A 16,500-nucleotide genomic window follows, 5' to 3' on the forward strand; every position below is an offset into this window, starting at 1 on the left:
ATGACTTTACTGCTGTCGCCGGGAACGGTAAGTGAGTGAGTGAGTATGGTTTTACGCCGCTTTTTCCAGTAATATCACGGCGGGGGATACCAGAAATGGGCTTTACACATTGTAACTCGAACCCTGGCCTTTGGCGTGACAAGCCAACACTTTAACCACTAGGCTACCCGACCGCCCCCGGGAACGGTAAGAGACTGTGTCTTGCGGCTTCAGCATAAAACAACGCAGTTCTACACGTATGAATGATCCCCTTTCTTTATACACCGGTTGACCTGTGGGGGACACCACACACGGGTTTCACACATTGTTCTCATGAAGGGAATCGAACCCGGACGATCGAACGCTTTCCCCACTTGGTTACCCACCCCCTTCTTCTATACGTGTACCTTCATTCATTTCTTTAAAGACATTTGTTTGTCGCCTCAGACTACCAGCCATACAGTGCCAGGCCTCCTCTACCCCGCCCCAACGAGGCGTTCAAGACGATGTCACTGTCGGTCCCGTAGATTCCTTATATGCGCTTTTTGATAATATCGGAATTGTGTTTACTGTTTCGTGGACTTTAAGATTCGTTGTTTGTTTGTTGTTTAGCGCCGCAATAGTCCAGCTATATGACGGCTGTCTGTAAATAATCGAGTCTGGACCATATAATCTAGTGATTGACATCATGAGCATCGATCCATGCATTTGGGATAGGATGACATGCATCAACCAAGTCAGCGAGGCTGACCATCCTATCCCGTTGGGCTCCTCTTATGACAAGCATAGTCACCGGTTTCGATTCCCGACATGGGTACAGTGTGTGAAGCCCATTTCTGGTGTCCCCCGCCGTGATATTGCTGGAATATTGTTAAAAGCGGCGACAAAACCATACTCAGACACTCTCTCATAAGTTGTGCAACAATGCATGTTTATTTCAGGACAGAACACGGGCTGTTCATCCAAGCATTAAGTTATTTCTATAAATCCTATATTCAAGTAAAACGTATCAGTATCAGACTAAATTTGCTGTGTACAAGTTGAACTTACTAATTAATATTAGGAAGTCATTCTGCATCAGTCGGTCGGGCTAAAGATTTTCTGCATCACTCCTTTGGTATTAGGGAACATCTGAGAAACCTGACCTCTCACGAATCGTATCGTGTTAGTTTTTTGAGAGCTGACATCTTTCTAGGTGAGCCGAAATGGGGTTTAACGTCGCGTCCAAGATTATAGCACTTATATAGCGACGTGCATGTACGTGTGTGTGTGTCCGGACTGATGCCGTTTTGTAGTGCTAGCTCACTGAGATACCATGCCGCAGTTTAACATGAATACCTCACTCAGACACAGTATACTGACTCCGAGCCGACCAGTCCTTCTTTTAGCCCCTTAATGCCGAGCGCCAGACAGGGTAACAACAAGTACCATCTTTTAACGTTTTTTGGTATGACGCGGCCGGGGATCGAGCCCCGGACCTTCCGCTCTCTGGGCGGACGCGCTACCACTAGACCACGGAGGCGGTCTTGACATCTTTCTAAATTTACACGAAAGCAACAGCCTGACCCACTTTCTTGCTAGTCTAAGTTGAATGTAATAAATGTTATATTTGAGAAAACACTATCTTAGAAAAGTACAGATGGGATTCGAACCCAGACTGCCAGATTGAGGCACGATATCGCCTTACACATAGTCAGCAATGTAACCCCCTCAGCCACCGAGGCTACACTAGAAGCTGTACTTTACTAAAAAGGTGTTCACCCAAATAGAACATTTCTTTCAACTGACCACTTTCTGAATGGCATTGTGTAGTCACAGTCTAAGTAGAATGGGAAAAGGGGCTTAGTCACGTGAGTATCGCGTGTCAGTTTTCTTTGTGAATAAAACCGACAAACCGACGCACAGTGATTGGACAGAAATGTATGTGACTGTTATTCAGGATTGAACGGTTCAGTGATACATCTAGTCACGATCCAGAGATGGACTCGTTATGTCGGACAAGGATACACCAAGGATAACCACTCGATATTTTGTTTCTAGATACTCCTCACAACGTGTGTCGTCCTAGCGATGCCGCAATGTTCAGCTTGGGCTACCGGAAGAAGAGCCGGACGCTGCCGGGAGCCTGTTAACCGTAAAAAAGATTTTCAAGATGAACTCCATGACAGTTTTTACCAAATTCCACCTCTCCTCGACACTGTTGCCAATCTTTCTTCAGTCCACGAACAGTTCGTACACTTGAGGCACGCGGTGTTGACGGGGGAGCCCCAGTGTCCGACGTGGGAGGAGGCGGTGCGACGTCATGGGGGGAGGGTCTGCCCCTTCCACTACGTGTTAAACTACGACGAGAACAGAAGACCAGACACCTTGGTGGAGACTCAGTGCAATTGTGGTGAATGTCTGAGACCAGACAATGGCCCCTCCAACCTGATGGACTGTCAGCCCATGATATATTACACCAAGGTGTTCCGGCGGACCGCGTGTGTGGAGGGAGTGTATCGGTACGACCCCATCTGGGAGCCGCTCAACATCGGATGTCAGTGTGCGCATGCGCCTAGTCGCTTTACAGACAACGTTAGAACGAGATCCCAACCTTAGGATCTTGACGTCATTGCCCGCTTAAAAAGCGTCTTTCTGATTGGTCCCAAACTCATCTTATTCCCGCTCTAATCGTGTATTTATTGAGAACAGGGTAAAGCTGTGACCCGTGTATAAGAATGCAGTGATAAAGATGTATCGCCAAATTGTGTCCTCAAAATGATTCATTAATAATATTTTACAACCGAGAGTCTTGTTATCCAAACAAATATGGACTGCAACGTTTGTTGTGTTATAACACAAGGTGTCGAGGCGACATTCCGACCCTTCAGCTGGTCAGCTAGGAAGCACGTGAATAACGCTGTGTATGTACACAGACTGCTGAATATGTAATCCGGGGTCTTCAGCAACCGATGCTTGCCGTAAAGGCGAACTTGTCGTAACCGGCCACTATGCTTGTCGTAAGAGGCACAGGGGGCACGGGAGACCCAGTCGTCTAAGGCGCCGCGATTCGCTGTGCAGAGGTGCGTCCCTTGGACACGACAGAAACCTATGATTGTGGGTTCGAATCCCGGTTCTCCCCGATTTTTTTTTTAGGTTTGTCAGCACCATACCCGTGCTCGTGGGTTTTATCGAAGTGGTAAACGTCTGAGACCTGCATCACTTCGGGCTTTCCTCCCACGTTAAGCTGTTACGCCGTGATATAACTGGAATACTGTTAAAAGCGGCGTTAAACCCAACTCACTCACTCACTCATATAGCTGGCCATGGAATATTGTTGAGTGCGGCGTTAAACAACAAACAAACAAACAAACAAGATGTCATCCGTACAGGTGTCTCTGTCAGCTAAATATAGGTGCATCCTCCAGGCCTGTTGTAACATCTGCAGTGTGCTGGGAATGTACCAGGTGCGTGTGCGATGCGTGTAGCCGAGGTAAGCACCACACCCTCGTGATTACACAGATCGTCACATCCGGGAACCCGTTGTAGTAATACTGTAATAACGACACATGAATGTCTACTTAAAACACGCACGTTGGCTCCACCTTATATGGTATGTGTACTTTATGGAATTTTATGATGAAAGTTAGTTTGGATGACATTATGAAAGTCATTACATTAGCGAAGTTTGTTTAAAAAGGTGTTTCACGTGTCATCGAAATACTGACTTGTGTCCTGACCATTGGCTGTAGCTACGTAGTTCACCAGGGGAAGGACGCCCAAGGGAAATGATTACTGTTAGAGAATGACACATGTCCGCATGTGTCCATTACCACATTACCAATACGGCTAGTCGGGTGACTATCTCGGCCGCTCGGGTTATAGTCACGGCTTATCGGGTTATAGTCTCCATTAGTCGGATTATATTCTCGGCTAGTCGGGTTACTGTCTCGGCTAGTCTGGTGACAGTCTCGGCTAGAAAGGTTACAGTCTCAGCTAGTAAGGTTACAGTCTCGGCTAGTAAGGTTACAGTCTCGGCTAGTCGGGTTAAAGTCTCGGCTAGTCGGGTTATAGTCTCTGTTAGTCCGGTTACAGTCTCCGTTAGTCGGGTTATAGTCTCTGTGAATCTCGTTACAGTCTCCATTACTCAGGTTATAGTCTCCGTTAGTCGGGTTATAGTCTACGTTAGTCGGGTGACAGTCTCCGTTAGTCCGGTTATAGTCTCCATTAGTCAGGTTATAGTCTTCATTAGTCGGCTTATAGTCTCAGTTAGTCGGGTTACAGTCTCCTTTAGTCGGGTCATAGTCTCTGTTAGTTGGGTTATAGTCTCCGTTTGTCGGGTAACAGCCTCCATTAGTCGGGTAACAGTCTCCATTAGTTGGGTTATAGTCTCCGTTAATTGGGTCACAGTCTCCTTTAGTCGGGTCATAGTCTCTGTTAGTTGGGTTATAGTCTCCGTTTGTCGGGTAACAGCCTTCATTAGTCGGGTTACAGTCTCCGATAGTCAGGTTAAAGTCTCCGTTAGTCGGATTATAGTCACCGCTAGTCGGGTTACAGTCTCCGTTAGGTGGGTTACTGTCTCCATTAGTCGGGTTATAGTCTTCATTAATCGGGTTATAGTCTCTGTTTGTCGGGTTAAGGTCTCTGTTTGTCGGGTTACAGCCTCCGTTAGTCGGGTTATAGTCTCTGTGAATCTCGTTACAGTCTCTGTTAGTCGGGTTATAGTCTCCGTTAGTCGGGTTATAGTCTCCGTTAGTCGCATTATAGTCTCCGTTAGTCAGGTTACAGTCTCCGTTAGTCGGGCTATAGTCTCCGTTAGTCAGGTTAAAGTCTCCTTAAGTCGGGTTATAGTCTCCTTAAGTCGGGTTTCAGCCTCCGTTAGTCGGGTTACAGTCTCCGTTAGTTGGGTTACAGCCTCCGTTATTTGGGTTACAGTCTCCGTTTGTGGGGTTATAGTCTCCGTTAGTCGGGTTACAGCCTCCGTTAGTCGGGTTATAGTCTCCGTTAGTCGGGTAAAAGCCTCCTTTAGTAGGGTTATAGTCTCCGTTAGTCGGGTTATAGTCTCTGTTTGTCAGGTTACTGCCTCCGGTAGTCAGGTTATAGTCTCCGTTAGTCCGGTTATAGTCTTTGTTAGTCGGGTTATAGTCTCTATTAGTCGGGTTAAAGTCTCCGTTAGTCGGGTTATAATCTCCGTTAGTCGGTTTATAGTCTATCTTAGTCGGGTTAAAGTCTCCGTTAGTCAGGTTATAGTCTATGTTAATCGGGTTACAGTCTCCTTTAGTCGGGTTATAGTCTCCGTTAGTCAGGTTATAGTCTATGTTAATGGCGTTATAATCTCCGTTAGTCGGTTTATAGTCTCCGTTAGTCGGGTTACAGTCTCCTTTAGTCGGGTTATAGTTGCCTTTAGTCGGGTTGTAGTCTCCGTTAGTCGGGTTATAATCTCCGTTAGTCGGATTATGATCTCTGATAGTCGGATTATAATCTCCGTTAGTCGGTTTATAGTCTACGTTAGTCGGGTTATAGTCTCTGTTAGTCAGGTTATAGTCTATTTTAATCGGGTTATAGTCTCCGTTAGTCGGGTTACAGTCTCCGTTAGTCAGGTTACATTCTCCTTAAGTCGGGTTATAGTCTCCTTTAGGCGGCTTATAGTCTCCGTTAGTCGGCTTACAGTCTCTGTTAGTCGGGTTACAGTCTCAATTAGTCGGGTTACAGTCTCCATTCTTCGGGTTACAGTCTCCGATAGTCGGGTTATAGTCTCTGTTACTCGGGTTATAGTCTCAGTTAGTCGGGTTACAGCCTCCGTCAGTCGGGGTACGGTCTCCGTTAGTACTAGTCGGGTTACAGTCTCCATTAGTCGGGTTACAGTCTCCTTTAGTCTGGTTATAGTCTCCGTTAGTCGGTTTATAGTCTCCGTTTGACGGGTTACAGTCTCCGTTAGTCGGGTTATAGTCTCCGTTAATAGGGTTCCAGTCTCCGTTAGTCGGGTTAAAGTCTCCGTTAGTCAGGTTATAGTCTCCGTTAGTCAGGTTATGGTCTTTGTTCGTCGGGTTATACTCTCCGTTAGTCGGGTTATAGTCTCCGTTAGTCGGGTTACAGTCTCCGTTAGTCAGGTTGTAGTCTCCGTTAGTCGGGTTATATTCTCCATTAGTCGGGTTACAGTCTCCTTTAGTCGGGTTATATTCTCCTTAAATCGGGTTATAGTCTCCGTTAGTCGGGTTACAGCCTCCGTTAGTCGGGCTATAGTCTCCGTTAGTCAGGTAACAGTCTCCGTTAGTCAGGTTACAGTCTCCGTTAGTCGGGTTACATCCTCCGTTAATCGGGTTATAGTCGGGTGTCAGTAATGAAATGAATGCGATTCACGATATAAAGCATCACCAAGACAAATGTCTCCGGTGCTGACTTGCTGGTGGGGCAGCAGGTACATGTATGTGTGTACAGCCAAGGAGATGTTACTGGACACTAAACATATGGCTCCTTGAATATGTCTCATTGTATCCTCTAGGACCCGCGCCTCCCGACACCAACCCATCACACACACCATGACACCTGGTGTCTATAACTGTAACCATGACAATAGCCCCCACACTTCTATACACACAATTAATAGCGTTACCAGGTGTCTCCTAAAACCCTGACTCTAGCCCACCAAACACACGCTCACACACACATACACACACACATACACACACACTTCTATACACGCAATTAACAGCGTTACCAGGTGTCTACTAAAACCCTGACTCTAGCCCACCACACACACGCACCCACACATACACACACACATACACACACACTTCTATACACGCAATAAACAGCGACACCAGGTGTCTACTAAAACCCTGACTCTAGCCCACCACACACACGCACACACACACACACATACACACACACTTCTATACACGCAATTAACAGCGACACCAGGTGTCTACTAAAACCCTGACTCAAGCCCACCACACACACACATACACACACATACACACACACTTCTATACAAGCAGTAAACAGCGACACCAGGTGTCTACTAAAACCCTGACTCCAGCTCACCACACACACACACACACACACACACACACACACACACACACACTTCTATACACGTTTATGACCATGAAACCTGGTGTCTACTGCCGTAACCATGACAATAGCCCCCACACTTGTATGCACGCAATTAACAGCGACACCAGGTGTCTACAGCTGTAACCATGATACCAGCCTATCAGCTCGGTGGTGTTGTAGCTCAGACCTTTACCACGTTGGTGAAACCCGCCGGCACCAGCAAGGTGCTGACAAACATAAAAACTAACAAAGACGAATCTCAGACTTCAACCAACGACAATAGGATTCTGGCAAGCCTAAGGGACGCAACTCTGTACAAGGAATACAGGCCCACGACATGTGCTGTCCTTTAGAGTATTGTACATACAAGCATACACGTGACATAGACAACCGTGCCTAGAACACCGGGTGTCGTGTTGATTCATTTGTAGCGGAATCTGATGTTGTTATGTGGTGCCTTCATCTTCCACAGTCGGATCTTCATGGTTTGTTCCTTCCTTTCACCAATAACACCTTCAAATAAAATAAATTTTGAAAAAGATGTATTTAGAAATCCTTTCTCCTGGCATTGTTTCTAAAAAACCAACAGGGACAGTTGCGGTGTGGAGATTTAACAGAGCGTTCATGGTCACACCCTTGTGACAGACGTTGGTACCAGAGTTATGTCCCTTAGTTATAAATATCCGGGAATATTCATCCGACAATCTCATTAAAATCAGATCTTAGTTCTCGCTACCGCTGAACAAAGATTTGAGGACATCCCATTGCGGGTCACGTCAGACCGACCTTGCGCAAACTTTTACCGACCAAAGGAATGATCAATCAGAAGGCAGCTTTCTCGTGCTTTACAGCACAAATTTCAAATTGGTGACTACGCTTCGAAACATATTTTGACAAATTCTCGATTACAAATTTGAAACCTGAACAAAAAGCACTCTGGAAGGGCTAATAGATGGTCTAGAGTGTAAGGATTCAGTCGTTAAACCCGTAACTATCGTTCGGAATACCCCGTGTTAAGGTTTTCGAGATTGCATGATTAAAAATCACATTCCGACTGTCACTTTCATAATCTGGTAAGCGACGCACTGATTGGTCGGATGATAGGTCGTTCTGACGTGACCCCTAATGGGATGTCTGCAGATCTTTGTTTAGCGGTAGCGAGAACTAAGGTCTGATTTAAATGAGATTGATTCATCCGACTACGATCATTGTTTGTGAACTATATGTACCTGCCATACATCTTACTACAAACATACACACACATACACACACCACACACACTACACCTGCACATCACACCACAAACACACGCCACACACGCATAACACCACACACACCACGCACTCACGCTCGTCACACCATACAACACATATCACGCACACTACACACACCACACACACACGCCACACACACATAACACCACATACACCACGCACTCACGCTCGTCACACCATGCAACACATATCACGCACACTACACACACCACACACACACGCCACACACACATAACACCACACACACCACACACACCACACACACAGCTGCCACAGCTGACTGCTGGCTTGTGTGCCCCACTCACTGCCAGGGAATCCCTCTAGGATATAACGGAACAGGTGTATCCCGTTACAAGCATGAAATGTCATCCACTGACGGCTGGAACCGTATCATATTAAGTTAGGGGCGGTCGGGTAGCCTAGTGGTTAAAGCGTTCGTTCGTCACGCCGAAGACCCCGGTTCTATTCCCGACATGTGTACAATGTGTGAAGCCCATTCCGCCGTGATATTGCTGGAATATTGCTAAAAGCGGCGTAAAACCATTTTCACTCAATCACTCATATTAAGTCTTTCATAGGCATTTAGAAGTTTTGAGAACATGAATACATGACACTTTTTATGGATAGCAGTTTGTTTTATTCTGATGCTATTATTCTCTGTATGACGTTTCAAAGCTGCTTCTTTCTCCTTCATTAGGTGAATGCGCAGTAAGTTATCTAAAAAACATTTTAATTAAGCATTCACCTGATGAAGGAGCAACAAAGCTCTGAAACGTCGTACAAACAATAAAAGAAGTTGGTATCCATAAAAAGTGTCTTGTATTTATATCACGTTACTTGTCAAGTAATTTTCATGGTGTTTTCATAAACAATCTAAAAGAAACATACATGCACCATTTATACGACCATTTTCAAGAAGTTACGGTGTATACGATACAATTGCTGTAGCGAAAGAAGGGAGCTTACTCTTCTAGATCTATTCGTACAACGCAGGGATGTTCCCCTCGTATTCGTGCACAACGAGCAGAAGGTGATTGCAGCCTTCAGTTCCGGGTGGCCAGGTCGCGCGGGTAGAAATACCGCACCGTGTCAACCAGGAAGTCACGTGACAAGCTAACCGAGTACAATGACGGAGGTGTCTGTTGTGCAGGTATATAGGCCAACGAACGGATTGGGTAAAACATTTCAAGAGCAATCCGCAGATAGCCTGGTTACTCTTCATACACTGTGTCAATATTGACGTTTGTATTTGATACTGTAGTTAACTAAACAATTTTTGCAGGTTACAAAAAGAACACAAGATTCAGGAAGTATCAGATTCGAGGTATGTCGATATATAGCTGCAGGTTATAGGAGAAACCAGCTTTTCAGCCTTTGATTTGCATTCGCCAAGCGGTAGATTTGAAAGCTGATTTACCTTCCGGCGCGTACACACCCCAGTCGCTTATAACAAAGATTTATTGCCACTGTTTGATAAAGGCAGATAAGGGTGTTCATTCAAGCACTGTTATCGTTCAACACCTACACCATCTTCTAATCTTGAATAGTTAGCTTGTTTTACAAACTCACCCTCATTTATTCTAAAAAAGCCCACAAATACTGTCTTAACTATTGCACAGACGTTCAGCTTTCCAATGTCAACTTAAACGCGTGTTTCAAAGTTGGTAAAACCCTCTGTCATAATTATGCTATCGCGCCGTCGCGCATTAATGAACATTGATTAATGTTTTTGGAAGATTACACCAATAACATAGAACTCGTTTCTTTGCCCTATTTTCAAAGGAAAGGTCCTGTTTCTCTACACAGCATATATGCAGGTGTACGTTTTCTTAACTGTGGTGCGAATGTTATAAACTTTTCGGAACCATCTCTAAAGGAGTGATACTGACGTTTCCCATACACTGGGCAGTTATAGCATTATTGGAAGCATCATGAGGTCACATGCCTTAAACAAGCAATCAAGAGGAAAATAAAAATATATAGCTTTTGCTGATGACCAATACGTTGCTTTTAGATCGTGATGCCTTAACGCTATAACTGCCTGATTATGTTTTTATTTGTATGACAGTTTATACCCAAACATACCAATGCATCCTTAGTCTCTCTTGGGGCAACGCCATACCTTAAATACATCATGTTGTTTCCTGGCTCGCCAACAACGAAATATAAGTGTCTTTGTTTTTTCTTACATTAACTTTAAAAGTTTCAATATCAAACAGTAATCTTTAAAAACATCCAAGGGTGTTGCAACTGTTTTGGACTTCCAGCTGCTAACACAGTGTCATCGGCGAATATGGGTACAAGTAGTTTCATAAATCCCAGAATAACATCAATTCTAACATCATAACAGGCTAAACTACCAAGATATGATCGAACGTCATTCATGAATAAAGAGAACAAGGGAGGCTATAAAGTCTTCTCCTATGCGAGCCCCTTCGTGACGTAAGAGTAACACACATGTTATACATTACCTTTAAGACTCCTCCAGATATACCATATGAAACTAATGTACGCCATAAGGTTTCCCACCAAACAGGTGTGGGTTTGACAGGCATTACGAAATTGGGAGAACATGAATACATGACACGTTTTATGAATAGAAACTTTTTTTATTCTATGGCACGACGTTTCGGAGCTATGCATTTACCTGATGAATAAGCAAAAGTAGCGCTAAAACCTCGTGACAGTGTACACACCTGCACCTGCACACATACGCACAAACTTGTCATGCACACATATACACTTGCGATACACACACATACACACTTGTCATTCACACACACACACACTTGCAATACACACATACACACTTGCCATACACACTTACGCACTGGACACACACATACACACTTGCTATACACACACAAATTTGCCACACACATACACACTTGCCATGAACACATACACATTTGCCATACACACTTGCCATACACACACAAACACACTTGTCATACACACACATACACACACACACATATCAACACACGCACACACTTGCCATGCACACACACATATATACACACACATACACATTTGCGAGACACACTTGCCATACACACACATACACACTTGCCATGCACACACATATATACACACAAATACACATGTGCCATCCACACACACACACATATACATACACGCACACACACTTGCCATACAAACACTCACACTTGCCATGCACACACACATATTTATACACACACATACACACTTGTCATGCACACACACATATATATACACACATATACACACTTGACATGCACACACACACACATATATATACACACACGCACACACTGGCCATGCACACACACATATATACACACACAAAACACTTGCCATGCACACACATACACACTTGCCATACACACACTCACACTTGCCATGCACACACACATATATATACACACACATACACACTTGCCATGCACACACACATATATACACAAATATACACACTTGACATGCACACACACAAATATATACACACACGCACACACTGGCCATGCACACACACATATATACACAAACATAACACTTGCCATGCACACACACATGTATATATACACACATACACACTTGCAATGCACACAAACACGTGCCATACACACACACACGCACGCACGCACGCACGCACGCACGCACACACGCACGCACGCACACACGCAGACACACACGTGCCATACACACATACACACTTGCAAAACACATATACACACAAACGCACAAACTTGCCATGCACACACATACACTTGCGATACACACACATGCTCATTTGCCATGCACACACATACACACTTACATTAAACATATACGTATTTGCCACACACACACATACATAGATACTTGCCAAACACACATACACACTTGACATAGACACATACCTACTTGCGATACACACACACACACACACACACACACACACACACACACACACACACACACACACACACACACACATATATATATATATATATATACACACTTGTCATACACAGACATACACACTTGCCATGAATACGCATACACACTTGCCATACACACATACACACACACACACACATACATACATACATACTTGCCATACACACTTGACATAGACACATACCTACTTGCCATACACACACACACACACTTGACACACACACACGCACTTGACACACACACACACATATATACACACACTTGCCATACACACATACACACTTGCCATACACACATACACACTTGCCATGCACACATACACACTTGCCATACACACATACACACTTGCCATGCACACATACACACTTGCCATGCACACACATATACACTTGCCACACACACATACACACTTGCCATACACACATATACACTTGCCATACACACATACACACTTGCCATACACACATACACACTTGCCACACACACATACACACTTGCCATACACACATACACACTTGCCATGCACACATACACACTTGCCATGCACACATACACACTTGCCATCCACACATACACACTTGCCATACACACATACACACTTGCCATACACACATATACACTTGCCACACACACATACACACTTGCCATACACACATACACACTTGCCATACACACATACACACTTGCCATGCACACATACACACTTGCCACACACACATACACACTTGCCATACACACATACACACTTGCCATACACACATACACACTTGCCATGCACACATACACACTTGCCACACACACACATACACACTTGCCATACACACATACACACTTGCCATGCACACATACACACATGCCATACACACATACATACTTGCCATACACACATACACACTTGCCATGCACACATACACACTTGCCATACACACATACACACTTGCCATGCACACATACACACTTGCCATACACACATACACACTTGCCATGCACACACATACACTTGCCATGCACACACATATACACTTGCCATACACACATACACACTTGCCATACACACATACACACTTGCCATGCACACACACACACTTGCCATGCACACACATATACACTTGCCATACACACATACACACTTGTCATAAACACATACACACTTGCCACACTCACACTTGCCATACACACATACACACTTGCTATACACACATACACACTTGCCATGCACACACATATACACTTGCCATACACACATACACACTTGCCACACACAAACACACATACACACTTGTCATACACACATACACACTTGCCACACACACACTTGCCATGCACACATACACTTTTGCCATGCACACACATACACACTTGTCATACACAAACACACACTTGCCATGCACACACACACATATATACACACACATACACACTTGCCATGCACACACACCTATGGACACACGCACACACTTGCCATGCACACACATATACACTTGCCATGCACACCCATACACACTTGCCACACATACATACTTGCCACACATACACATTTGCCAAAAGTACCTTTGTGCTTATATTTAATTGTCTTTTTGTCGCACTAGATATTTAATTGTTCACTTGTCAAGGTGTTTCTCCTTCCTAGTATATTTGAGTTATACCATATGCATATGACGTCACTGCCCAATCCAACCGCAGCATGCGATGTCGCTGTACATGTGAACGACAAGAGAATATGCAGGGGGATTCAGCACACACAGTGAGATAGGGAAATGTTTGTTTATTCACATTCACAAATACAGTGATACAAACAACATATACCAAGCACATTGCTCAAACCAAAACATGCACATGACGTCATCAATATGATGTACGGGTCACCAACATGATGAGACAGTTCTGATTGGTCTTACAGACCGGTGATTCACGATATCATCAAATCGCTTCGCATGCACCATTAAACTTGATTAGGTTAATTTAAACACAATCAAACGGAATATGATATTAATAATATATAACACCGATGTTTACACAATTTTTGAAAACCTACTGACATTATTATGTGTAATTGTCAAGTGTGAAATACATCCTTGTCTTGTGTGTCCAGACTCGATTATTTACATACCGCCGTCATATAGCTGGGATAATGGTGGGTGCGTCGTTAAACAACAAGCAAACAAACACAATATGATATAATAATGTTCAAAACACATTGCGCATAAAGTTTCACATCATATTCACAACCAAACAACCAAACAAACAAGCAAGCAGCCAAACAAACAAACAGACAAACAAACACACAAAACTTGTCAACGTCGAGACCTGACCTCAGTTGTGGAGCGGTTTGTAGAAGGACGGGCGGGCGAACGAATGTCAGTTATCAATATTTCCATGACTAGTTGTTGTAACGTACACAATATCTTACCACGTGACCTACTGGCGGCCCTCCACGCACGTGCACCCCACCTGAATGGGTTCCATGGTCTTACTGTATTCATACGTCGCTCCGTTGCATTCGCGGCGGAGAACTTGCCGGAAGTAGAAAATAGGTTTGCACCTTGACTCTTTCAGCCTTGACCTTCCACACCTCTTGCAAGAGCAGACAGCTTCTACAATGGTAGACGGAACCCGGTTTTCATCGTGGTTGATTATCAGATACGACGGACATGTTGACCATTCGAAGTACCTTGGTAGGATGGGGTCTAGGTCTGAAACAACAATATGTGGGGAAAATTATTTTCATTGCAAATGTACAGAAGAAAAAGACTTTCTCGGTTTGTTCTGGACCAGCGCACGTGTCAAAGCGCAGTTGTCGCGGGCCCATGTGCTTTTCACTGCATCCTGGAGTTTGTCTTGATCAAATGAAACGGCTTCCATATTATCGGGAAGAAATTATACATTACAAACAAATAGGTAATAGTCTCACGTTGAAAGAGAACAATTGTACTTTTAGAGCTCTATATATACCTCCCCCTACATAACTCTGACACGTCCTCTACAGCCCAACACGCCTCCGACAACATGATGGGCGTGGCTAGTAGTGACGTCATGGGAACAATGCAGGGACACCGGGGTGCACAAAGGGAGCGATCAGTACAAGAGCATCGCTACCCTTTTACATAATCCTTGTTATATTGTCTTGAGAAATGATACTGTAATTGTTAAAATTCAACATCGTCTTCCCTAGGAATGGTACATATTCTGACAGACATTTTGGCAACTCTTAATTTACACACCCTCCATATTATAACCTGGGTGTTACACGCCAGCATTATATAACCTGGGTATTACACATCCGCCTTGTTATAACCTGGGTGTTACACGCCAGCATCTTATAACCTGGGAGTTACACATCCGCCATGTTATAACCTGGGAGTTACACATCCGCCATGTTATAACCTGGGAGTTACACATCCGCCATCTTATAATCTGGGAGTTACACATCCGCCTTGTTATAACCTGGGAGTTACACATCCGCCGTGTTATAATCTGGGCGTTGCACATCCGCCATGTTATAATCTGGGAGTTACACATCCGCCATGTTATAATCTGGGAGTTACACATCCGCCATGTTATAATCTGGGAGTTACACACCACCATGTTATAACCTGGGAGTTACACACCCGCCATGTTATAACCTGGGAGTTACACACCCCTATGTTATAACATGGGAGTTACACATCCGCCATGTTATAATCTGGGAGTTACACACCCCTATATTATAATCTGGGAGTTACATACCACCATGTTATAACCTTGGAGTTACACACCACCATGTTATAACCTGGGAGTTACACACCCGCCATGTTATAACCTGGGAGTTACACACCCGCCATGTTATAACCTGGGATTTACACACCACCATGTTATAATCTGAGAGTTACACACCCGCCATGTTATAATCTGGGAGTTATACATACTACAATGTTATAACCTGGGAGTTACACACCACCATGTTACAATCTGAGAGTTACACACCCGCCATGTTATAACCTGGGAGGTAAACACCACCATGTTATAACCTGGGAGTTACACATCCCTATGTTATAATCTGAGAGTTACACGCCCACCATGTTATAACCTGGGAGTTACACACCCGCCATGTTATAACCTGGGAGTTACACACCACCATGTTATAACCTGGGAGTTACACACCACCATGTTATAATCTGAGAGTTACACACCCTCCATGTTATAACCTGGGAGTTACACACTACCATGTTATAACCTGGGAGGTACACACCACCATGTTATAATCTTGGAGTTACACACCACCATGTTATAATCTGGGATTTACACACCA

At 44.2% G+C, this 16,500-nt stretch overlaps 1 protein-coding gene across 1 annotated transcript; it reads left to right on the plus strand.

The window, feature by feature from the left end:
• Positions 1-2,577, plus strand: LOC139455181 (uncharacterized). The gene is made up of 2 exons (XM_071236734.1): positions 1-27; positions 2,020-2,577. Exons 1-2 carry the CDS (start codon positions 1-3, stop codon positions 2,575-2,577), a joined length of 585 nt encoding a protein of 194 aa, XP_071092835.1.
• Positions 2,578-16,500: the final 13,923 nt, after the last annotated feature.

Source organism: Haliotis cracherodii, unplaced genomic scaffold, assembly GCF_022045235.1.
Source record: "Haliotis cracherodii isolate W230 unplaced genomic scaffold, xgHalCrac1.p SCAF_11, whole genome shotgun sequence".
NCBI lineage: Eukaryota > Metazoa > Mollusca > Gastropoda > Lepetellida > Haliotidae > Haliotis > Haliotis cracherodii.

What these genes read in the sequence shown, in the direction of transcription:
- LOC139455181 (XM_071236734.1), top strand. Translation starts at nt 1, where the DNA reads ATGACTTTACTGCTGTCGCCGGGAACG. An exon ending in TACTGCTGTCGCCGGGAACG is followed by an intron (nt 28 to 2,019) that starts GTAAGTGAGTGA and finishes TTTTGTTTCTAG; the next exon opens with ATACTCCTCACAACGTGTGT.